The sequence below is a fragment of the Gigantopelta aegis genome, chromosome 1, assembly GCF_016097555.1.
Source record: "Gigantopelta aegis isolate Gae_Host chromosome 1, Gae_host_genome, whole genome shotgun sequence".
NCBI lineage: Eukaryota > Metazoa > Mollusca > Gastropoda > Neomphalida > Peltospiridae > Gigantopelta > Gigantopelta aegis.
This window is the reverse complement of record NC_054699.1, coordinates 29,869,624-29,897,196: the sequence shown is the minus strand read 5'-3', so window position 1 is coordinate 29,897,196 and position 27,573 is coordinate 29,869,624. Positions and strand designations below refer to the sequence as shown.

At 36.3% G+C, this 27,573-nt stretch overlaps 1 protein-coding gene across 1 annotated transcript in view; it reads right to left on the bottom strand.

The window, feature by feature from the left end:
• LOC121375303 overlaps positions 1–25,248 on the bottom strand; it is a 35,811-nt gene extending 10,563 nt beyond the window's left edge. The window contains exons 1-4 of the mRNA XM_041502728.1: positions 24,848–25,248; positions 9,613–10,658; positions 8,892–9,090; positions 6,610–6,813 (exon numbers count right to left, since the gene is read on the bottom strand). Coding sequence (XP_041358662.1) covers positions 6,610–6,813; positions 8,892–9,090; positions 9,613–10,628 — 1,419 coding nt within the window. The 5' untranslated portion in view covers positions 10,629–10,658; positions 24,848–25,248. The remainder of the gene's footprint in view (positions 1–6,609; positions 6,814–8,891; positions 9,091–9,612; positions 10,659–24,847) is intronic.
• Positions 25,249–27,573: the final 2,325 nt, after the last annotated feature.

Here is a 27,573-nt window from a genome sequence, read left to right as displayed (position 1 = left end):
TTAAAAATACTGCTATTAATTTGATCTGACAGTTCTTGGAAAACGAAAGTAAAAGTAATTACCCGAAAGAACGCAGTTTAGTCTCGATCAGAAAATACTTTCTAGCTTTGGTAAATTCCTCCTTTGATACATCGTCTTGCTTCTTTAGTAAATTCCACCTTTGTGCTACTTACTAGATATAAAAAATAACGTTAAACTTTAAAGTTTGTCTTTGCTTAACGACACTTCTAGAGCACATTGATTAATTAATCGTCGGCTATTGGACGTCAAACATTTGGTAATTCTGACATGTATTTATCAGAGGAAACACGCAACATTTTTACTAATACAGCAAGTGATCTTTTATATGCACTTTCCCACAGAAAGGGAAATAACGGGGAATAAATATTTGGCCGTTTGTATATAAATAACACATTTTATCTATTACTATTGATATTATTTTAGGATTCTATTTATTTTATTATAGGATATTCTCGATCTGCGTTGAGAATATCATATTGATGCATTAGACAAAGCCTTTTATGGTTGTTTCTCGCCATACTGGAATGGCTATGTGTATTTGGTGTCACGTGATCGTGAGTCAGGTCCGTGCAGCGCTGAGTGTAGACAGTCACAGTACACGTTACATACTTACGACGACTTGCCTTTAACTTTTCCTGAGCCTTTCGTTGTCTTCAGACTTTCTTTTGGCACTTACAGGTTTGACTAATATGCATGTATTAATTGTTATAATGTTTATCACATTATTTTAGATATATGTAAATATAATGCATAATGTGGAAAAGTGTTTGAACGTCCATAATTAATGCTACGTAAATAAGTTTTAAATATTGAATTCACTAAAACACACTAAACGAATAAATATATATATGGACGAGTTAACTTTATAAACAGTAATAAAGTAAAGGTGTTGGATATATACTATTAAACGTATAATTATAGATAGAGGCGCAAGTTAATTGTATAAGCAGAATTGGTGATTAGTGTTGGATGAGATGTCTAATTGCTGTAGTTTTATTATCCATTTGAGTGTTAGCTTATATTTTACCCATTTATTCACAGGATGAAGCCCAGATACATGTAGTAGTGTTATCATCCTATACGGTTCATCGCCCACAGCGAAGGTGTGTAGTAGTAGTAGTATTGTCTATTTCTGTATTACATGCAATTCTTGCAGCGAAGGTGTTTCACGTGCGTCTTAACCAACGTACGTGACTTGTTTCACCTGTGCTGTAACCGAGTATTTTATGTATATATATTTTCTTTTTGAAAATCGAACGTTCCGGTTTGTATTCTGTAATGGTTTTTATTTTAATGTTTGTCATACAAAGCCGAACGTTGTTTTATATTGACAGCATTTGAAATGGGGAAGTTGTTTGTTTTGTAATCGAGTGACGTTGGCAATAATGTTGCCAAGTCTTTACTGCTTTTTGTAAAAAAAAATTATAACCGCATTTAATTATCTTAAATGCATGTAATTATTTTGATGATTGTTTTTGGCACTAATGTCACCGAAACGTATAGGTATATTTTTGAAGGAAAGTATTATGCCAGTAACTTGGCATAATTGTGATAATGGTTTAAATGAGTATATATATATATATAATATATATATATATATATATATATATATATATATATATATATATTGGTATGTAATGACATTTGTAATTTATTTTTATGATTAAGTCGAGGGTTGTTAATTGTTATTATCAGTGTATTTATTGTTTGTAATTATACTACTCAAAAGAATTTAAGGGTCAAAAATTTATAACCAAATAGGTTTCAGAGTGTGTTAGATTGATGATGTAAACTACACCAAATTTTTTATTTATAGTTCCATATTTACAAACAACCACAAATAAACGTCACTGTATACAAGAAAGTCGCATGACATGCTGTCAAAGTTGAAGGTTGTCAAACATGGATTTTACACTTTAGAACATTCGTTTAATAGTGTGTGAATCCACCCCTGGCGCGAATACACTCGACACATCGTTGCCTCATGCTGTTGATCAGACGTCTGAAGAACTCTTGGGGAACGGCCTGCCACTCTGCCGTAAGAAGTTGACCCAGATCATGAAGGTTGGCCGGGGGGGCATGGTTATCCCGAACTCTCCTGCCTAATTCGTCCCAGGCGTTCTCTATTGGGGCCAAGTCAGGCGAATATGCTGGCCAATCCATCCTGGCGATACCTTGTTGTCTGAGAAAGTCCGTTACCACCCTGGCGCGGTGGGGTCTGGCATTGTCATCCTGCAGAACTGCCCCGCCGCCAATCTGCTGAAGGCCTGGGAGAACCAACGGCCGGATAATCTCATTCAGATAGCGGATTCGATTCAGATTGCCATCCACCACATAGAGGGGTTCCTGTGGTGGATAGAGATGCCGCCCCACACCATGACGCTGCCACCACCGAACCGGTGACGTTGTCTAACGTTAACGTCAGCGAAGCGCTCCCCAGGACGTCTGTAGACACGAACCCGACCGTCGTTGAACTGGAGACTAAACCTGGACTCATCAGTGAACATCACTCGACCCCACTGAACACGTTGCCACCGCAGATGAAGTGTGCACCAGTGACGTCTGGCCATTCTGTGACGTGGTAGGAGTGGTGATCGAACAGCCTGGCGACGGCAGCGTAGATTATTGGCTCTCAGACGATTGCGTATGGTTTGATCAGACATTCGAGTTCCAGTCGCAGTCCGCAGATTGTCACGTAATCGGCGTGCAATGGTTGTGCGTTGCCGTAGAGCCATATTGGTGATGTAGCGGTCCTCTCTATTTGTAGTGCTTCGGGGTCTTCCCGAACGTGGACGATTTCAAACAGAATTCGTTGCTTGGTACCGTTGCCAAAGTCGGCCAACGACACTCTGACTGACACCAAGTCTCAGAGCAACATTTCTTTGCGTATTGCCATCCTGAAGCCAAGCAATAGCCCTTCCTCGATCTTCGATAGTCAGTTGACGTCGTACCATTGTCGAATTTGGAGTGTGCACCGTACACGAACGCAAGCTCCAATTATACGGAAATTCAGCATTGGGAACATGGAATACACATGCAAAGCTTGCAAATGAAGCGCTTTGTGAAAAAGCAAGTTATGGGCACTTAGCAGACCTTTCGCTTTCGCCCTAATTTACGTGCAAATGTAAGCATGTTTTCGCCATTAGAACTAGTCGACAGTGTCAATGACAGTGGATTTTAATTCATTTATGGGTTGCTTAGACCCACTTTCGTCAAAATGGAACAATACCATGCGTGACATTATGGTCTAGCTAATATAATTGACATTCAGAAAATAATTTCGAAAATATCGTCTGACCCTTAAATTCTTTTGAGTAGTATATTTTTTACAGAACCACGCGTATGGTGTGATAGAGAGAATAAACCCTCGAACCCTTCCCAGCGTTGTTGTTTCTTTTGGGAAATACTATCGAGTAGGCTACACATCGTCTTGCTTCTTGAGTAAATTCCACCTTTGTGCTACTTACTAGATATAAAAAATAAAGTTAAACTTTAAAGTTTGTCTTTGTTTAACGACACTTCTAGAGCACATTGATTAATTAATCGTCGGCTATTGGATGTCAAACATTTGGTAATTCTGACATGTTTTATCAGAGGAAACGCTCAACATTTTTAATAATACAGAAAGTGATCTTTTATATGCACTTTCTCACAGAGTGGGGGAGGGGGGGGGGAGGAGAGAAACCCGCTGTTGCCACTCCATGGGATTCTCTTTTCGATTAGCAGCAAGGGATCTTTTATATGCACCACACACAGGATAGGACATACCACGGCCTTTGTTACACCAGTTGTGGTGCATATAAAAGATCCCTTGCTACTAATCTGAAAAAGTAGCTCATGAATTGGCGATAGCGGGTTTCCTCTCTCAATATCTATGGTTCTTAATCATATGTGACGTCATATAACCGTAAATAAAATGTGTTGAGTGTGTCGTTAAATAAAACATATCTTCTTTTTTCTTTCTTGCATCGCCACAAAGAAGTGCGGTTAGGATGCAGCTATTGAAATCAATGGTTTCTAAAATAATCGCTCGCGTCCGGTTAGCATACAACTTTAAGCTATATCCTAACTAGCTGCGAGCGACATGAGCGATTATTTTAGAAATCATTGATTTCAATTGCAATATCCTAACCGGACGCGTGGGACGCAACATATTTATCTGTTTGATACAGCTATAGAGTGCTTAAATAAAGAGCACCGCGGCGAAACAATGTTACACCTGTCTGCCAAAATATATAATATGAGGCATTTCATTTTAAATTACCGGCCTCGGTGGCGTCGTGGCAGGCCATCGGTCTACAGGCTGGTAGGTACTGGGTTCGGATCCCAGTCGAGGCATGGGATTTTTAATCCAGATGCCGACTCCAAACCCTGAGTGAGTGCTCCGCAAGGCTCAATGGGTAGGTGTAAACCACTTGCACCGACCAGTGATCCATAACTGGTTCAACAAAGGCCATGGTTTGTGCTATCCTGCCTGTGGGAAGTGCAAATAAAAGATCCCTTGCTGCCAATCGGAAGAGTAGCCCATGTAGTGGCGACAGCGGGTTTCCTTTCAAAATATATGTGGTCCTTAACCATATGTCTGACGCCATATAACCGTAAATAAAATGTTTCGAGTGCGTCGTTAAATAAAACACTTCTTTCTTCTTTCTTCATTTTAAATTATTTTCGTGTTTATATCCAGTTAAGGTTCAAGCACGCTGCCCTGGGTACACACCTCAGCTATCTGGGCTGTCTGTCTAGGACAGTGGGTTAGTTGTTAGTGAGACAAGAGGGTTAGTGGTCTTACACCTACCCATTGAGTCGTTAAAACTCTCTCTGGGTGAGAGTTGGTACCGGGCTGCGAACCCAGTACCTACCAGCATTACGTCCGGCACTATCGAGGCTGGTAATGTGAGGCAGTTTGGGACCGCTCATCAGTTACGTAATCCTAAATGTGGCCATTTATTATAAATCACCAATAATGACACTAAAAGGCTGCTGAATTCTGTAAAAGTGTAACACGGAAATCAGTAAATGAAAATAAACGTTTAAACAGTGTTTTGAATATACATATATTATTTTTTTACAACAATATTTATTCAATAAACAAAATGGTTACATTTAGTTTCTTTTATTTCTTCAATAGTTTTAACATTGGATTGGCAATGCACATGTTAGTCTTCCCAAAATACAGTTAATAAAAACTTCCGTTTACAACAATGATATAGTATGTACATGGAACTGAAAAGCAAACATGCTGCTCTTATTATTGACAATATTTCATACAAAGTCGCAGACATTAATTTCAAGTTTTCAACCCATGAAAAAGGATACCAAGTTTGGTTAATCTACAAACCTGCAAAACATCTGGTTAAAGGCGCAGACTTAGTTTTAAGCCGTAAAAAAATGGACACTAAGTTCAGTTAATTTACAAACCTGTAACTCATTTGAAGGTTAGTTACTTTATAAAACTATAACTTATTTGGATAAAGTTACAATAGATTGAAAGAAGAGTCTGTGACGTTAAAACAGGAAGGGTGGGATGTAACCCAGTGGTAAAGCGCTCGCTCGATGCGCGGTCGGTCTGGGATCGATCCCAGTCGTTGGGCCTATTGGGCTATTTCTTGTTCCAGCCAGTGCACCACAGTAGTAGCAAGGCCTATTTAGCGCTATGTGCAGATGGTACCCATGTGGAAAAGTCTACTTAATCAATAGTTTTACAGAACTATTTACAGTAATAAACCATGTCCATTACCATTTTAGGGGCAACAGGTAATATTCCACAATTCCGGTATGTATTTTTGTGTCTAGAGAGCGTCAAGTAATTGGCTCATCTGGTTACCAATCAAATACACACCTGCCAATCAAGAATCACAGGTAGAAGGAACCAACAGCATAGACCAATGAACTAAGAAAACACTCATGTATCATTTCAGTATGTAGGTTAATGCATGGACAAAACATTGTTAATTATTTCAACTTGTTGTGTAGCCACTTTGACAATGGTATTTTATTTTGTATTGAAAACTAATATATATAGTGCTGGATATACTTATTGCTGGCTTACTAGGATGTGTATTATTACAGAACATTGCAAAGTACGACTATTCATCATCCCGCAAAAAACAGGTAGATTGTGTTTCTCTAGTTCTAAGGCTCATTCCTGATGTTATGCGTTAAGTATTACGTAACCACCAGCTCGTCAGAGGGCGTATTCACTTGGATGGTACAAAATGGCTGCGCCCGTTATATATAATAGCCGTCACATTTAACCGTTTTATTAATTAACTATACGATTATACTTGTTAATATTAAGCAATAATATGCATTATATATCGTTGAATATGCATACCAGGCCAATGCCTTAATTGTCCCCTCCTTTAAATTGAAAGACACCTTAATTTGTTTAAAAATTAAACAAAAACCAACAACAAAACCTTGTCAAATATTTCTTAAACATGATTAAAAAAATGTAAACTATTATTTACTTCTTAAACCACTGAAGACATCTTAATCATATTAAAAAAAAAAAAAAAAAAAAAAATTAATACTTAAAATATTGAAAAACATTTTGCTAATATTTCATTTCTTTGAAATATATGTTCATTTACGTTTTAAACCCTTGTGAATAATAAACACTTCACTAGGGTCGTCTATTCGGATTCCTGTGGTTCCATCTACAAAGTGGTGGAAAAACGGACCACGGAAACATAGGTAGTTTCCAGGAGTGACCAGGTTCCAGTAGAAATATGGTTCGGGGTCATCATCGTCAAAGTAAAACATCACAAATGTTTCCTGCCCAAGAGAATCCTGAAAAAGAGAAAGGTAAACGAGTGAATTAGAGCCATTCACTTCTTACGTCTTTTTTTAATAGAGTTGTTATTTTCGTACATGAGAAATGTTTTGTACCCATGTTTTGACATCTGTGAAACAAAGAGTACCAGTGAGGTACATGATACGCCCATCAGGAGTTTGATGGAAAATCATATCTATATTAATGAATATGTTATGGGTATGATTCAAGTCTAATTATGTGAAATTTTTGCAATGGGATGGATGAACAGTTTGTTTTGAACCAACCACTATCCCTACTGCAGGAGACAATTTCTCCTGTTAAATGACATTTTTGTAGGCATAAAGAAAAAATCGATCCCCTTTTGCCAAAATAACATAAAGGAAGTAGCTATGACAGATCTGAAGTGCCAGACTCTGGCCCAGAGTTGACAGCAATACACACAATGTTAAAATCACATGTCACAGCAAGACAAAGAAAATACCAATTAGCTATATAAACATACTTGTGTCAGTTAATTTTGTATGTTTGTGCAGTTGATAATAAGGGTATACTTCAATAGATTTTATTTTTTTAACAATTAATAAATGTTGTGTTTGATATAAAGTTATCCACGAAAATGGGTATAATTCCGGTATATTTCACACAATGTCCGTTTTACTTATGATTAATGGAAATACAAAGTACCACATCACTGTTCCTCATTTTAGTAAAAACTGAATATTAATTTATAAGATTTATATAAATTTGTCTTGGGTAATTCAATTTGGGTACACTAGCCACAAATGATGATGTAACGTAACCTGTAAGTGTAATGCTGTAAATGTACTAATTAAAAAAAATTATTTCTTGTTATGTTCTTAACATTTTTGGATAAAAGAGATTTAAAAAATTTTTTTTTATTAAATCATAACAATATTTAAACTTTAAAAAGAAATATATACACATATTTTTTTTTTTTTTTTTATTATTATTATTTTTTTTTTTAAGGTTCTAAGGTTAAAAAGTATATATGACATTATGTAGTGTTCATATAACTTACTGTAATAATATTTACAACAATCTTGCGATTTTGGGTTAAATTGTGTGAAGTTAAAAAATCTCCTGTTTTTTGACAAAATCTCCTGCTTTTTCAACACACACCTCCTGCTTTCTCTTGACTAAAGGTTGACAGGTCTGTCCCTACATGTGGTTTGATGGTCCTGTACATATGCATCTGTATGCAAGATAGGATCTGGACAAGGATTTACTGTTACACGCAGTAGACCATGAAAAGTAGGTTACAGTGACCTAGTAATAGTATCCGACACACCACCATCCCAAGTTCTTACATGTGAGGTTTGATGTTCCTGTATATATCTATATGCAAGATATGGTCCGAACAAGGATTTACTGTTATGTGCAGTAGACTGTGAAAGGTAGGTCACAGTAACCTAGTAATAGTACGTGACACACCAAGTTGTTTCTACATGTGAGGTTTTATGGTCCTGTATGCATGATATGATCCGGACAAGAAAAAGTTAACAGACGGACGGATGGACAATGCCATACCATAGTCTGACCCATCATAGATGGGTGTATAAAAAAGGGAACAGGCACCCTCTGTGCCACCCCTGGACTGGCACCTGTGTATATGACATGCTCAAGTTCAAGTTCTTATCAGCATAAATAAATACATATATGTTCACAATATATATACAATCACAATATATATACAAATACAGGTGGAGAGTGATTTAAGAATTAATGGTAAAATTAACATAGTATACTAGTAATAGTGCTGGGGTGTACATATGTATGTGCATTATAAACATCGTGGTATAGTAATAATTATATATATTGATGTATACCAGATGAAATATGATTAATATACTAACTAATGAAACAGCAGGTCAGTGGATGTCATATTTTAAGTAAGCTGCAGTCAATCGTCTCTAACTTTATTTGCCAAAACTAAATATTTTTCCAGGTTATTGATGTCTTTATTGTTTTCAGTTATTAATAGTTCAGTGAGCCTAAATATGCTTGGGCATCTGTGGTAACATTGTTTAATACACTTATTCCTCAAATCATTCATAGCAGTTTGAACAGTTACCTCGATATGAACAGCATGGCGTCTTTTGTAAGGATGATATCTCGAAATTCTGGCCAGGAGGATGGTGGAGTTGTTCCGAGGTGTGGAAAAAAGACTCTCTTGTGATATCGCACGCAGATTCTCGATGATTTGAAGCAACGGGTAATGGTTTCTTGCCAACACCCGAGCGTCTGCTATCGACATGCATGGTTGAGAGGGCCTGCAAATATAGAAAAGAAGGAAATGGTTTATTTAACGATGCACTCAACACATTTTATTTCCGGTTATATGGCGCCAGACATATGGTTAAGGACCACACAGATATTGAGGGAGGAAACCCGCTGTTGCCACTTCATGAGCTACTCTTTCCGATTAGCAGCAAGGGATCTTTTATGTGTACCATCCCATACAGGATAGCACATACCACGGCCTGTGATGAACTAGTCGTGGTTCACTGGCTGGAGCGAGAAATATCCCAATGGACCCACTGATGGGGATCGATCCCAAACCGACTGCGCATCAAGTGAGCACTTCACCACTGAGCTATGTCTCACCCCTGCAAAAATAGATACAGTGTAACGTTTTTTTGTCAGAGTGAATGAATGTTTAACAACATCCCAACACACAAACAACAAAACAAAAACTCCAAAACATTAGCTATCGGGTGTCATGAAAAGGTAAGTGTAAAAATTAATTAATAATTAACATAAAGTAAAAAAAAAAAAAAAAAGGTAATAATTACACAAAGTGCATTTCATGTTCGGATCTCTGGTCCATCCTTTCCACCATATCAACGAGGTGTTGTAGTCTTGAATCATCCTTTTCTGCTTGCTTTTTATGCTGCTCCTCTTTCTTCTGTTCCTTAAATTCCTCTGTTCCAATTTTACCATCTATGTTCAGGCATTCCTTCTTATGTGACGGCCAGTCTTTCCTCTGGCATTCTTTAGAGCAGTAGAAAACCTTGCTGCATTTGGCACAACTCTTCAAACGTGCATCCCTCGACTTGCAGATACGACATTCCTCAATCTTAGTAGAATCAGATTCCTTCCCATTTGTGGAACTAGATCCTGCTGCTGCTCCTGAGGCACCATCATCTGTTAAATCTGATATAGTGATAGGTGAAACATAATTTACCTGCAGGACACCTGATCGAGACATAGTCAAAGAATGTTTTACAAACATCATATCGTCTTTTGTCTTGCACACGTCGTGGTGAATCTTAACATCTTTGGAACGACACTCGGCTGAACAATACATAGTTTCTTCACAAAATGGACAAGGTTTGCCTGATCCTTGTTTAAAAAATGTCTTACAGGATGAACACTTCTGTTCTCTTGGTGTCGAACTGGGAGTTTTTGCTTTGGAGCTGTTGGTTTCTGTACTTCTAGAACCAGAATTAGTGGTTGTTCTTGGATCATTGTGATTGTCAAAGGTCTTGTTGGTTTCTGTACTTCTAGAACCAGAATTAGTGGTTGTTCTTGGATCATTGTGATTGTCAAAGGTCTTGCTGGTTTCTGTACTTCTAGAACCAGAACTAGTGCCTCTGGGATCATTGTGATTGTCAATGGTCTTGTGACTTTTCGTACTTTTGTTTTGACCTTCCCTTGCACCGGTCTGTTCCTGGATCTTCTTGCACTGGTCTTTGTGTGATTTCCAGTGTTTCCTCTGACACTCCTTGGAACAATACACTGCCACGTGACACGCAGAGCACCTCAGAAGGTTCGTCTGTTTGGAACAAAACGAACAGGAAGCAGGCATCTTGTTGAAATGATCGATGTTCAAACGAGTCTGCAAGAAATGGAAAAAAACGTATTAAGTTAAGAAACAAGAATGTTACACAGACTAACCTGCAGATTGAGGCCAGTGGGTTTACACGTAAATTTACAGGTAAACTTTATTTTTCTATCTCTATTCATAATACAGCCAGTGCACCATTTCTGGTACATCAAAAGCCATGGTATGTGCTATTCTGTCTATGGGATGGTGCATGTAAAAGATCCCCTGCTGCTAATTGAAAAAGAGTAGCTCATGAAGTGTCGACAATGGGTTTCCTCCCTCAATATCTATGTGGTCTGTAACCTAAGGCCATATAACCGTAAATAAAATGTATTGAGAGTGTCATTAAATAAACCATTTCCTTCCTATTGATAATAAAAATATACCAAGCCACAAGATTTAATGAAAATTATTGTTTCTGGTAGCATGTCATTAGCATATTAGGAAAATCATGGAACTGAAAGTCTGTTACCCATTATCATATAACATACTCACAATTGCCATTATTACTGAACAACTGTTTCCGATGGGTTCCAGTGATAACAGGACATGGAACTGAAACAATGTTTTCCATAAAACTGAAATCATGTGGCTTGATATACAACTGATTCTCTTAAAGGGACATACCCTAGGTTTTCAAGACCAAGGCTTATTTTAGACTATTAGAGCCGTTTTTGATCACTGAAATACTTTACTTAGATTTTATTGTTTAGATTATCCATTTCCGTACTTTTGAAGTGTTTTTGGTCATCCTGGTGTTTTTAATATCACAAAATGCATTTCTCATATTTTAAAAAATTCACGTGTCTGAGAGGTAACAGTTATGGAGTCGAGTTTTAGTCTGTTTTTAGCAGGTATTTCACCATTTCAAAGTTTCACTCAATTGTAACTTTATCCAGATGTGTTACAGGTTTGTAGATTAACTAAACTTCGTGTTAATTTTCATGGGCTGAAACTAGGGTCGGTCCCTTTAGGTGACGAATCAAGAATCAACAAAACTAATTTCACTTAGTATAAAACCAACTAATACACTTTTGATTTAACTTGCATAAACTATATGTATTTCTGTACCAATATAAATTGACAAAATGATTCCATATCCATTTTCTTGTATCTGAGCAGAAACCTTTGCCTACCCGGTGGTAGGCAGAAATTCTGTTTTTGTTATCTCTGGCTGAGAGCGATTATAACCGTCCAAATGTTCATCTAGCTCTTGATTAGCAGAATACTCAGACTGAATGTGATATAGCCAACTTGGTTTTCAACAACTCCTTATTCCATACACAAAGGAAATCTAACATCAACTACAATTTGATACCAGTGCATATTATCTAAGTTGGTAAAATAAATGCTCTGGTATGTACTATCTTGTCTATGGGATATTGGATATAAAAGATCCCTAGCTACTAACTGAATAAGAGCAGCCCACAAAATTGTGGCAGCTGGTTCCCTCTCTCTATATTTGTGTTACCATAACCATACGTTTGACAACATATAACCATAAATTAAAAAAAGATGAGTGCATTTTTAAATAAAACAAATTTTCCTTCTAATAGTTGACAACACTGTAGTTTTGTTTTTATTTTGTATTAATAAAGATATCGGAGGATGGGGTGGGGGTTGAATAATTCTAACTTGAAAACTGAATGCACTTAAATAAATTAATAATGGGGGGGGGGCTATTTCTCATTCCAGCCATGGCACCACGACTGGTATATCAAAGGCTGCGGTATGTATTATCCGGTCTATTAGATGGTGCGTATAAAGATCCCTTGCTACTAATCGAAAAAAGTAGTCTATGAAGTGCCGACAGTGGATTTCCTCTCTCAATATCTGGGATCGATCTCCGTCGGTGGGCCCATTGGGCTACTTCTCGTTCCATCCAGTACACCGTGACTGGTATATCAAAAGCCGTGGTATGTACTACCCTGTTTATGGGATGGTGCATATAAAAGAACCCTTGCTGCTAATCGAAAAAGAGTAGTGCATGAAGTGGCGACAGCAGGTTTCCACTCTCTATCTGTGTGGTCTGTAACCATATGTCGGACACACTATAACTGTAAATAAAATGTGTTGAGTGCATCCTTAATTAAACCATTTCCTTCCTTCTTCCTTTTAATTAAATAATGAGTTCACTGATGAGGTTAGATCCTGTGTTTAACAGATGAAATGTGTAAAACAAAACATTATTTAAAGATATTTGTCAGAATAGAAGTACAAATAATGAAATCTAGTTCAAATATTTGTTCTTGAAATTAAAGGGACACACCCTAGTTACGGCTAGTTGTTAACCATTACGGCGTTGTTTTTCGCTATTAAACCCATTTTTTTCACAAATAAAATTGCACTTTACTTACCGTTTATTATTTAGAATATACATTTCCGTTCACCTGAAGTGTTTTTTGGTAATCCTGGTGTTTGTAATACCACAAAATGCATTTTTCGTATTTCTGAAAAACGGATGCACGTTTGAGAAAAAACCGTTGAGCAGACAAGGTCTAATCTATTTTTAGACGGGATATTTCCATTTCAATGTCACAGACGATGGTATACCACGTGACCGTTATCATTTTGGTTCGGTTTGTTTTCTCGTGCACGGTTCGCGCAATCAACATCCGATTTGTTGTTGTTCATTTGTGAGATTTTTCTTCACAGTTCGTGAACATTTTCAGTAACAATAAAGTTCAGACAAGTAAGTACCTCAATACAAAACGTTACAAACCCTTAAAACCAATAATGTCCAGGAGAGGTGAAAAGAACGCACCCCAAGTCTGTGAAATTGTCGTGACGTACGCATTGTTGTGCTTCGAGCGACATCTACCGGTGTCATCAGAATACAAACTTTCAAAATTATTTCAAGCAATTGGGACATGGGGATTCCCATGGTATTTATCGATATAAAACCTGCTTTTTCAGTCCATTTGATAAAAACGTGATCTAAGTGTGTTACAGGTTTGTAGATTAACCAAATTATAATTTATTTTCGCTGGATGGAACTAGGGTGTGCGGCTTTAACAATTTAGCATATCATACTGAATAAATCATAAGATATTTTCAAATTTTAGGGAGGTTGTTGATTCTATAAGAGCGATCCCAGTTACGCAATATTTTTCCCGTGATGCAGTTCGGTCGGCCATTGTGAAGACAACCAAACCTTACTTTTACATGCGCTAAACGGACAAGAATCAAGAAATCGTAAATATGTGATACTTTTGTAATAAATCGGACAATGGCTAAATCGAACAAAGACTGCTTATCTTATAGGGATACACTGGACACGTCTGTACGGCTTAGGTACGACAACAAAATAAAATTAATTGATGGTAATGATCCGTATGAACTAAAGAATTGGTCAGACAATGTGGACATTTTGCCAGGTATAACATACATGGACATTGTGAATTATCTTTTATTTACTCCAAGTGCATACACTGCTGATGATTTGAAAAGTTATAAAGGACTCGACGCCTACAACCAATTTGTATGTGGATGGGTTAGAGAGAGAACTGCCATCGGATTTGAAGAACAAGTTTTAGTAACTGCAAAGGTAAGAACCACATGGATATATATGCATGTAGGCGTAATAATTATTTATATATATATATATATATATATGTGTGTGTGTGTGTGTGTGTATATATATAGAGAGAGAGAGAGAGATAAGATACATACATGGCTTCTAGAATTTTTATAAAATCCACTAGCCATGGGATCAGTGATTAAAATATTTTTACTAGCCACATTTAAAAATTCACAAACCCTGCTTTACTTTTTAAGTTACTACAGTTTTACTAAATAATTGTAATAATCAGATATGTCACCTAAAGAGGGAGATATAGCTTTAAAAACATTAACATTAGGGGTTGGGTGGGGGCAGAATAGTCATATTTACAAACTAAGACTTAGCTGCAACATTTGACTTTTTTTTCTTCTCACTAGCTGGCAATAGTAGCTATTTACTAGCCCAACATTGAATATCACTAGCCATGGGAGTGGGGCTACTATATTCTAGAATCCCTGTATGTATGTATGGCTTTCCAGTCGATTCGTCCACTGGACAATTCGTCCGTGGATGATTCATCCACCGGACAATTCGTCCACTCACCTCGGACAATTCGTCCACTCGATGACTGCATTTTTTTCAAACATATTAATAGTTATTTCTTTGACATTGTAATCGTTTCTTAACATTATTTTGTGTATACTATAACCAAAAAAGTAAAATAGAGTTAGAATTCAACATTACTATCCAGTTTTTATTAACTGTTTGTATTCATTATCATGCGGATGATTCGTCCACGGACGATTCGTCCACGGACGATTCGTCCACTCGCTCGTACACAATGTGGTAAATAGGTAATGCAAGCCTCCGTGGATATAAAAGATCCCTTGCTGCATTAGGAAAAAATGTAGCAGCTTTCCTCTGATGACTACAAGTCATAATTACCAAATGTTTTGACACCCAATAGACAATGATTAATTAATCAATATGCTCTAGTGGTGTCGTTAAACAAAACAAACTTCTTTTAAAAAAAACATTCTTGAGGTTTGGCTACAAATCTTGTGGCTGTTCTTTGGGTATTATTGCACCCAAGTTGCAATTTTATAATTTTACTACATACAGAAAAATAACATTTTAGTCTCAAAATTGTTGTCATCCATGACAATGTTTTTTAATTTATTTTGTTTAAAAATTGCTGTAGGTGAAACATTTTTAAGTTCGAGCCCTGATATATAGAGAAGGGCTTGAACGTAAGAATTTGACTTTTACAACAAGTTTGTTTTTATCAGGGCTCATACTAGAACATATTTTGGGTTAGCCATATTTCAGATATATAGAGTAATTCCTTGAAACTTATAAACATTTATTTATTTAAAGGAATATTTTATTAGCTGAAGATTAACTGTTGTAGCCACTTATATCAATTTCCGAGCATATGTGATTGCAGAATTTTTTTTATATTTTAAATTAGGCCTTAAAGCAAATATAGGTCCTAAATGTGCAATTAACAATATTTATTTCATTTAGGTTCTTCATTCACAAAGACTGAGGGAAAAACCGCTGCGACCATGGGTAATTTCACATAAAGATGGTGTTGTCAAGGGCACCCATTGTACATGCATGGCCGGCCTCGGAGAAGCGTGTACCCATATTGCGGCTCTGCTGTTTTCCATAGAGGCCACTGTACGGATACGGAATTCAGCAACTGTGACTGAAAGGCCTGCCTACTGGATGTTGCCAGCAGCCATAAAAAATGTGCCGTATAGCCAGCTTACCGACATTAATTTTACCTCTGCAAAAGGTTTAAAAAAGAAAATTAGATGACAATATTGATCAGATATATGATACTCCACAGGCATCAACTTCTGCGGTTTTTGTTCAAAGCTTCTTCCACCGTCACCACATGAACTGGACACCCTCTTCAAAGAACTGCACTCGACAGGAACAAAACCAGTTCTGTTGGCTACAATTGAGCCATACTCAAACTGGTATATTCCAAAACCTATAACATCATCGTTTCCCCAGATGTTAACCGACTTGAAAGATGACAGCTGTATGAACATGGAGTATACAAAGTTACTCGAACTCTGTGTTAATATCAAAGTACAAACAAGTCCTGAACAAGCAAAGGAAGTAGAGATTGCCACCCGTACGCAGTCTCAATCAAAACTGTGGTATCGATTCAGGGCAGGGAGGATAACGGCATGAAATGCCAAGTCGGCATGCAACACCAATGTTTTGAATCCAGCTAAAAGCCTGGTGAAGACCATATGTTATCCAGAATCGTCAACATTTTCTAACGAAGCTACTCGGTGGGGATGCAAGCATGAAAAAACTGCAAAGGCAGACCTTCTTGAGAAAATGGCCCCATTTCACGAAAATTTGAAAATCGAGGATAGTGGTTTTATTATTAGCACCGACTTCCCACACCTTGGAGCTTCACCGGATGGGGTAGTATCCTGTGACTGTTGTGGGAAGTTCTGTTTAGAAATAAAATGTCCATTTTCAGTCCGAGAGAATTCCTTGGACAAATGCTGTGACCCAAAGTTCTTCTTAGGAAAAAAACGACAATGGCATTATACAACTGAAGAGAGATCATGCATACTTCTACCAGGTACAGACTCAGTTGGGAGTAACATCATTGGGGACATGTTTTTTTGTTGTATGGACAAATGCGATTTGCATGTGGAACTGATCATTTTTGATCCAGAGTTGTGGCAGGTTATTTGTAGCAAAAAACACACTGTCTATTTCAGAGGGCAATTTTACCTGAACTGGTGGGTAAATACTATTCAAGAATGACGACAGACAATGCTTTAATACCATCAAATACAACAACTGACACACAGGGTCAATGCAGTACATCTGAGGAAACGTGGTGCTACTGTGATCAAGTTGAATCTGGGTTCATGATCTGCTGTGACAACGAAAATTGTGACATTCAGTGATTTCATTATCTGTGTATTGGAATGGAGAAAGCGCCCAGGGGGAAATGGTTTTGCAGAGAATGTCGGAAATTGCCTCAATTTGTTAAAAAAAAATTCACTAAGACAAAAGAATCCGAATATGCAAATATAACAAATATACCTTACACATTTTGTTCACTTGTACCATATCCCAACTAGTGCTGTATTGTCCAGTCTGGTTAAAGTACATATATAAAAGAGCACTAGCTGCCACTCAACAGCAAGGCTCGAAATTCATTGTGTGATATAAGAAGCAAATATTAGAAAATTAAAATTTACTTTTACTTTTCAGTACATGATGTACTGCCGGTCAGCATATTGTGTATTTTGAGTGGTTATTGCATATTGCTCCATGTCAGTTTCGAACCCTGTTTCAGTGAAAACGTCATGGAACATTTGACAGTAAATTTGTTTTGTTTTGAGATATTTTATTGATAAAAAAAGAATCAAAAGGATTGCACAACAGGCAGAGCCTATATAAGTGCTCTCCTAAACAAGATGGGCATTGGACAATATTCATAATCATATATATCTAAAGCATAATAACAATGTCTAATGGCATAAAATATGTACAATAGTAAATATGACTTATTTATCAGATTACATATATTTTACACTGCTTCATTGGCAAACATGATTCCAAGAAATGGAAAATGGAAATTAACAGTGTAAATTTCGGCAGGCCTGTAAAGTACTTGACTTTTTCATCATCTCCTTCGAATTCAAATACCTTGAACTGTGATGATGCACTACAGATTTGTCGACTTAATGTTACATTTTCAGTCCTAAGTGACTGTAATTCTTCATGCATGGCTGAAAAGAGTGGCTGGTCAATATCGGTCTGAATAGCAGTACCTGTTTCAGCATCCGAAACACAATCTGAATCATCATGTGCATCTGTTTCAAACATTGTGTTTAGTTCTAGCAAAGTGTTAGCTGCATCACATTTCTCTGCTCTGTCAACTTTTCTCTGGTACCGTTTGTTAGCAGCAGGTGACTTTGAATCTGGTTTTTCCTTTGCTGCTTTCGACATATCAAACTGTTGGTATCCAGTCTGGACTGTTTTTTTGGTACAATTCAGCCTTTTTTTCTGAAAATATATTATGTTATTAATACATGCACAAAAAATTGAGATTAAACAAGCCTTTTTCAATAATTAATTCTAAAACTGCCTTTATAAAACACTTCAAAAGTGTATTATTAATTAATAAAATTTGCCATTAATTTATTGGAGCAAGCACATTAATTACATTTATTTTTATTTCAATTAATCTTTTTTTTTCATCTTTAATCAACCAAAACATGTGCACTGAAAATGGTGAAACTGCCCCAAAAGTGTTTGTCTTGCCATGGCAGGGTTTTTTTTTTTAGAAAACACTAAATAACTAATTTATCCTCCATTTTATATGATGGTGTTGGTGTTTTCATATGTATATAAAGAAAAGTAATATTAAATGTAAAATTTGCAATTTGTTGGGTCTGTCCTGGTGAACACTATTATCCTGTTCAATTATTTAGACCCAAAGTTTTTTGCAAATGTTACGTTTATTTCCTATTCGATATTTGTTTTCTTTGCATTTACATGAAAACAAACCCAAACCCCGACAGGTTTTATATACAAATCATCATATAAAATGCACGAAGTTGACTTAATTCCACTTTTTAAAAATCTCTGTGTGTTCGGAATGCACGTTATTTCTCCTATAAATAACTAAGGTCATTTGCATATCAAAAGATTGGGATCTGAGGCTACGTGAAGGCCATTATAGCTTGTTTCACTAAATCAAGGTTATTATTGTTTTGCAGTGTGTAACAGCATTGTCTAATCTTTCCGTTAAACATAGATGTAAACAAACAGAACATGTAACCCTTTCTGTAGGTGCATTATATTTAATCAATTTAGCTAATGTATTATGTATTTTTATTTTATTATATCAATTATATATTAGCATACCATACCTAACCTAACACAACTGAGGTCTAGCACAGTAATAAACACAAATCACCCCACACACCGCAGGAATGTGCTTTCCAAATTTATAAATAAATTTAATGCAGAGCCGGACCCAGAAGACCTGGGGGGGGGGGGGGGGGATAAAATGTCAAAGGCCACCAACATCAAATAATAATAAAAATGTTATTTAATTTGCCTCTAAATTGGGAACTCATACGTATATATATATATAGATATATATATATATATATATAGTATTATGGTGGTGCTAGGGGCTGGGGTTTGGGGGTGGGGTGTTACATTTGTAATGCGAAAAACCAAAGGGCTATTGTTCGGACTCGTATGGGTTCAACCACTTATTCCCTGAATGTCCAAAATACGATAGCATTGCTTGGTCAATAACATCATTATTTCGATCTATGACTGCACGTGCTATTGTAGCAATGTGTAAACCACGTAAAATACAAGTTAGGTAGGGTATATAAATTCATTGAAAATGTATTAGTCGACATTCTTGTTATTGTTATTTGAGGAAAAATAGGGGTAAATCGAAAACACTTCAGTTGATGTAAAATCGTGTATTAAGAAACGTTTTCGATGTATTGTGAAGATGAATATCAGCGCGGTAGACCTAGGTATGCTCTTATCGAATTGTCGATCGAGTTGCCGCTGCACTTAAAGTTTCGGTTTTCAACAGTAAAAAGAACTGTGAAAAATCTAAGCTCTACGAATCCGAGCACAGAAATCACGTGTTAAAAAACGCGACCGGAAAACTACATCGATTTATTTGATAAAGATGTTATTAGACGACGAGTATACAGATTTTATAGAGAGGGCGAAATTACCTACATTACATAAGATTAACGTGGCTTTAAGGGAGGAATGTGGAATCAACATATCCATATGAACTTACGAAGAACACTCCATGACCTCGATTTTAAATACCAACAACCGGAAAAGTGATTTTTGAGGACGCCCAATATATCAGGCAGGAGACTGTCTTATCTCCATGAAATATCCAGTTTACGAGAACAGGGGTATTAATAGTGTTATCAAGATGAGACCTGGGTGAATGTCAACCAACACAACATCCCACCACTGGGACAGATATCCACCCGGGCACAAGTACCGCCAATCACCTGCCGAAATCAGACGCTGCTGATAGAGTCCTAAACTTAGTTCGGGACTGGGAAGGGAAAAAAGACTTATTATTTGTCATGCTGGCTGTGATAAAATATGGATGATAGATAGCTGTGAATTGATCTTTGAGGCTAAAAAACACAGACGGAGACTATCATGGTGAGATGAATCATGACAATTTCATCAAATGGTTTGAAGAACAACTTATGCCTTCTCTACCAGAACCTTCTGTTATCGTCATGGATAACGCGCAAGCTTACCACAACAAATTAACTGAGATACACGATGTCCTGCACTAAACGCTAAAAAGGACGAAATTCAGTCGTGGCTACGAAACAAAAATATACCTTTTGAGAGTAACATGACAAAGCCAGTTCTTTATGAAATTGTGAAAAGTAACAAATGTGCACAGCAATTTGTTACTGATGATATTGCTGAACGCCATGGGCACTTGTGTATAAGATGCCGCCAAGACATTCTGAACTCAATCCGATAGAACTGATCTGGAGGTCAAGTCAAAGGGCACATAGCTCGTCATAATGATGGTAAAATGACCACGGTGCGGAGAGAGAACTTGCACATGCATTGAACTCTGTCACAACTACACACTTCTGACGCAGTTAAAACATGTAATAAAGATCGAAGAAGATTTAGAAAAACAAAATAGTTTTATAAGAAATAAAAATACCCCCTGTGATTAGTCCCCCTTAACGAGATAGTGATGAAAGAAACTGAGTTGTCCGACTGATTAAGTTATTTCTCCATACCCATCAGGAGTATTACTTTAATGTATGCATGAACTCTTTAACACCCAAAAACAATTTATTTCCATATCATCACTATCAAACAACCTAACAACCTATAAACTTATCGACTAGAAATGCATATAGACTACACATACATACGAGAGAAATGTTTATTTAACGAAACACTCAAAGCATTTGATATACGTTATGTGGCGTCAGACAAAACGGTTAAGGAGCATTATGACAGTGAGAAAGAAACTCGCTACCGCCACATGGGCCACTGTTTCCGATAAGCAATTTTGATAAGCAATAAGTACGTTTTATATGCACCATCCCATAGACAGGATAGCACATACCACAGCCTTTATACATCAGTTGTGGTGCACAGGCTGGAACTAGACACAACCCAATGGGTCCACCATGTGGGATCGATCAGTCGACCTACCATGAGCGAACGCTTTACCTCTGAGCTACGTCCAGCTCCATATACAAAAAGAAGCCTTAAGTTGGGCTGGGGTTGTGCAGAGGGTCACACCTCCACCAATCGCATGCATACAATATTCTTCTCTCTCTCTCTCCCTATAACACATATAACCATAGATTAAAATATGTGAGTGCGTCGTTACATAAATGACGTCTCTCTCTCTCTCTCTCTCTCTCTCTCTCTCTCTCTCTCTCTCTCTCTCTCTCTCTCTCTCTCTCTCTCTCTCTGTATGTATGTCTCTCCCTTCAGCGCGCGCGCTTGTATTCCACAATATAATTATAATATTTGATACATATTTTTTTTTCAAACTGAGGTTTTGTCACTTGAACTCCCCACCTGAATCCGCGCCTGCTTCATGTTTACAGATATTTTCTTAAATATAGGTCATACTACAATTTGTGCGGATAGGACGATAGAACCGAACATTAGTTTGAAACGCACTATAGAATGATGCTTTTGGTATGCAAATGACCGTAGTTATTTATAGGAGAAATAACGTGCATTCCGAACACACAGAGATTTTTAAAAAGTGGAATTAAGTCAACTTCGTGCATTTTATATGATGATTTGTATATAAAACCTGTCGGGGTTTGGGTTTGTTTTCATGTAAATGCAAAGAAAACAAATATCGAATAGGAAATAAACGTAACATTTGCAAAAAACTTGGGTCTAAATAACTGAACAGGATAATAGTATACATGTGCAAATTGTTGAGTTCATAACATAATTAAAAGTTGATCGGTTGGTATAAACTGATTCCCAACACTAATTTTAGGATATGTAGAGTATGGCACAAAAAAATTATAAAAACTAAGAGTGGCCAGGTTAAAAAAGAAAATGTATTTGCCCTGATGAGCAGGGGATGTTAAAGGGACATTCTTGAGTTTGCTGCATTGTAATAAAATATTTATATGATTAATTCTGGGGTCTTAATATTTATAAGAAAGACCAAACTGGATTTTGTCTTCAAATAATTTTGTAGGTCTACGAAAAAACAACATTTTAGGGAAATAAGATGAAATTTAACTAGTACAAATATTAGAACGACCAGAAATATGTTTAATATACAGCCACTAATATTTTATGCAGAAAAAATATATTTGATATGTAATTACAAATCGTTAAAAAGTCTGTTAGTCGATAACATCTTAAAAAGTGCAGCAAACTCAGGAATGTCAAGATAGGCCATAACAAGTTAAATAGTATATGAACTTGTGCATTGTTTTTTTTATAATTGTTTTGTTTCTTTTTTTAACTTCAAAATACATTATCTACTATGCTGAAAGGTGTGTGTGTGTGTGTGTGTGTTTTTTGGCTATTCCAATGCTACTGTTTTAATGTGCTTTGTGTAGGGCCTACAGGCAGCTTTTTTCATATTATGATATGTGTATGTATATCAATTATATGCATTGGATTTTAATAAATAAATTGAAATCATTCCAAAAAACAAGTGTTTATTATTCTGTGTGCCCCAGTGCATGTAGTAGGAAATATGTACATAGCCCGAAAAACAACTAGATGGTGTGGGTGTTCAAATAATAATTTAAAAAGGAACTAACCCACAGTTACAGCTATAATTGACAAGAAGATATTTCTTAACTTAGTGAATGACTAGGGCTTTTTTTTCTGGATTTAATTTTCCAACCAAAAAGAAAATAATAAATGTACAGTTAGGTTCCCTCTTTGAGTCTTTATTATATTATATATAATCAATTATATAATGGGGTAGGGGACCAGGTGGGGTATATTTCCCAAAATTAAACAAGTATTGCATATACTTACTATTTTATAAAATGTTCTGAACAAATGCGAACATTTGATAAATTTTTGCCGTCCATGTTCTGGTTCAACTTTGAAAGCCACAATTGTCGTCGGTCAGAGCTGAGATTTTCACATTCTTTCCCTTGGTTTCTAATAACAGCTGGTAGTCTGTAGTAATGTTTCTTATTTTCTTTGTCTGTTTGTGATCGATTGTGACATCCCTCAACATTACAATAGTTCCCCTTCACCTTAGGCATTGTATCGCTGTTCGTATAACACGCTTCGACTATTGAAAACAAAGAACCGTTGTCTCCAAAATGGCGGACAGCCGATCTGTGACGTCACGTGCAACCACTCTATTAAGCCAACTAGAGGGCTCACATTGGAACAAATTGTGTTTAGCCAATTTTCAGATATAGTAGAGTATTTCCTTGAAAATTATTAAAATGTGCTTAATTTGGGGAATATTTTATTAGCCAAAGACTAAATGTTCTAGCCACTTTGTACAAAAATTAGCAATTCTCGGAACCGAACGTACGGGTACTTCGGCCCTATCCGCCATTGTTTATCACGTGATGTGGTGAAGCTTCTCCTTAGTTACGTATGATTTGATAGTGAATTTAGTCAACTTCGGTCGATCATTTACAACAGTTAACGGCTAAGATGCCTAAAACATGTTGTGCAGTTGGCTGCATAAACCATAACTTGATGTTAAAACAAAAAAATTGTTTTACAAATTTCGAAAAGAAGAGGCCAGACGGCGTTTCTGGGTAGAGGCACTAAAACGTGACAAACCTGATGCAACGCCATGGCTTCCCACACAGAATGTGTCTATGTTGAGTTTAATGTTGTTGCTTGTCGATAATAACCGACGTTAATAGCAACCAAAATGGTTAAAGCATGTGCAATGATAACATTCCCACATTATACTCTAAATAAAATACACAATTCCATCTACTTCCATGAAAACACAAAACAAAAACAAACCCAGATGCATCCAGTTCCTGAATAAAGAGTATACTCTTTTTATCATCAAATTTGTGTGGTCTTCATTTTTCATTTAATCTAATTTTAGAGTTGATGTCCAATCAACTCTATACTTGTATTTATTTTGCCATCTTCGGCTGCTACATCTATTTATTTATTTAATTTTTAAAATAAAAGTATATGCAGTTAAATTACACACACACACACAATAATTTATTGTAAAAGTTCTTTTTTAAACTTTATTAAACAAATTTTTTGTGCAAATGTTTGTAGCAGGCCTGCAGTACAAAAATTTAGGTTTTCTTCTACTTTATATATAAATATGGCTTCTCCCCCTCCCAAGATTGTCTCTACTAAAGATTTCGCCCCTACCCAACTCCAGATATTGTACCTGCGGACGTGTAATAGCCCAAATTTATAATGTATTAAACAATAAAGGTATACTTGTATCTCGGATACATACATACATACATGTGTATAATATACATTATATATATATATATATACACACACACAAACACACACACACACACACACACACACACACATACATGTATATGTTTCTGGGCGTTTTTTTAAATTTACTCTGTTATGAATCAATGTAATTTGTTGATTGTGGCACATTTGTAGATTTTGTTTCTGTTCAAGTTAAAAGACTTACCTTTTTGCATCTAACATGTCGTTTTATGGTATTCTGCAGTTCTTTGGATTATGTGTGGGTGTGTGTGCGCACGCGCGTGTGTGCACACAATCTGCTTCAGCAGTTATCTGCAATAAAATTAATGGTCATCTGTCATCTGATATTTGTTTTCCTTTCTGAAATCACCTGTTTCACATGGAGAATAATACTGCATTTAACCATCTCATTCATACATTTTCCTTGAATATGCTACATAAGTGCATCTATACAAGAGGTAATTTAACCCATGTTAAAAACAACTTAGGTTAAATATGTGTAGTCTAGCAGAAGGCATATTGATACAGATCAGTTTACTAACAGTCATGACAGTAATCTCATTTCTCCACTTGTATCTTATGAAAAAAAATTGTTTTGTACATATTACTTAAATTTTAATTGCAATAACAATTCCAATACAGCCCAAGACTGAACAAGAAAATATCAATAATATCTGACTAGATATAAACAACACCAATATATATGTGTGTGTGTGTGTGTGTGTGTGTGTGTGTGTGTGTGTGTTAACCATTATTTACTCAGGTAAGTTTTTGTGTTTTATTAATAAATATATCATGTTAAACCCAATATTTAAACATTTGTATGTTTGTTTGATGAGGTAACACTATATTTTAGTAGGTTGTAGACCGTGACATGAAAATAACCGAGGGGAGTTAATTGCTTCCCTAACTTAGATTATGGGGGGCAATTTAAAATATTAATATTCACATGCCAAAGGGAGCTATATATTATTCTCCTTGAACTAATCTCAGGGGAGTGATGGGTAGCTAGAGAGATACAACTCCCCTTAGATGACAAGGTCTGAGGTTGGCTATATTTTATTATTGAAATTTTCTTTTCGCCTGCATTCAACCGGTAAGAAAGGCCAACATCATGAGATAATTTCACAATCTGTAAAAACAAAATCATTTGATTATTTCAAGAAACTAGGGTGGGTTTTTTTTAAAGTATAAAAGAATGTATTCAGTGGAACATTTTCACTGTTGCCATTACATCTATATAATAAAATGACAATAATAATAATGTAATTTAAAGTTGTAAAGTAACAACTTTGCAATGGTTTAATTATATGATAAAAATAATTATCTTGAATCATGCATACAAATTTTATTATTATACATACACCTTAGTTATATATTTTGTAGCCTACATCATAATTATAATATTAATAATTATCCTATTATTTCAAAGTTGTTAAAATTTATAATTAATATTACCTGAAAATGGCATCAACAAAAAATTATATTTTGCTGAACCTGCCTCTAGTCCGGTCCCTTCGACATACTAGCTATACGGAAACACGTAGGTAAAAAAATATAGATTGTACTAATTAAAATTCCCGTTGTTCGCTTCTGTTATATGACAACCCAAGCTGCTATAATACTCATAAGATATGCTGCAACTATGTGTTGGCTATAAAAAATAAATGACAATATGCAAGTAATGCAAAAGGTTAATAGGAAAACTTTATTCTATGTAAACAGTAATCACTAAGGCTTTGATTCACCCCCAAAGACCCGGATGATCGGTAACTAGGCAGTGTGACGTCCGTGAAATTGGCAACTATCCATGAACTATCCTCATTTTTTAAAAATAAATAATTTCATGAACAAAATAACAATTATCTTTTTACAGTATTTACCTTTAAAAATACTGCTATTAATTTGATCTGACAATTCTTGGAAAACGAAAGTAAAAGTAATTATCCGAAAGATAAATACTTGCTTGCTTTGATACATTGTCTTGCTTCTTTAGTAAATTCCACCTTTGTGTTGCTTACTTTAAAGTTTGTTTTTGTTTAACGACACTTCTAGAGCACATTGATTAATTAATCGTTCGGCTATTGGACGTCAAACATTTGGTAATTCTGACATGTATTTATCAGAGGAAACCCGCAACATTTTTACTAATACAGCAAGGGATCTTTTATATGCACTTTCCCACAGACAGGAAAGCACATACCATCTCCTTTGACCAGTTGTGCTGTACTGGTTGGAACGAGAAAACCCCCAATCAGTTGAATGAATTCACCGAAGTGGTTCAAATATATACTACTCAAAAGAATTTAAGGGTCAGACGATATTTTCGACATTATTTTCTGAACAATTATATTAGCTAGAAAATGTCACCATGGTATTGTTCCATTTTGACCCTAAGCAACCCATAAATGAATTTCCACCATTGACACTGTCGACTAGTTCTAATGGCGAAAACAAATTTGTACGTAAATTAGGGCGAAAGCGAAAGGTCTGCTAAGTCATAACTTGCTTTTTACAAAGCGCTTCATTTGCACGCTTTAATTCCATGTTCCCAAGCTGAATTTCCGTATAATTGAGCTTGCGCGTGTACGGTGCACACTCCAAATTCGACAATGGTACGACTTCAACTGACTATAAATCGAGGAAGGCTATTGCTTGGCTTCAGGATGTCAATAAATGTTTTGCTCTGAGACTTGGTGTCAGTCAGAGTGTCGTTAGCCGACCGTGGCAACGGTACCAAGCAACGAATTCTGTTCGAAATCGTCGTTCGGGAAGACCCCGAAGCACTACAAATAGAGAGGACCGCTACATCACCAATATGGACGTCAACGCACAACCACTGCACGCCGATTACGTGACAATCTTGCGACTTTTTGATTAACGTCTGAGAGCCAATAATCTACGCTGCCGTTGCCAGGCTTCGACCACCAC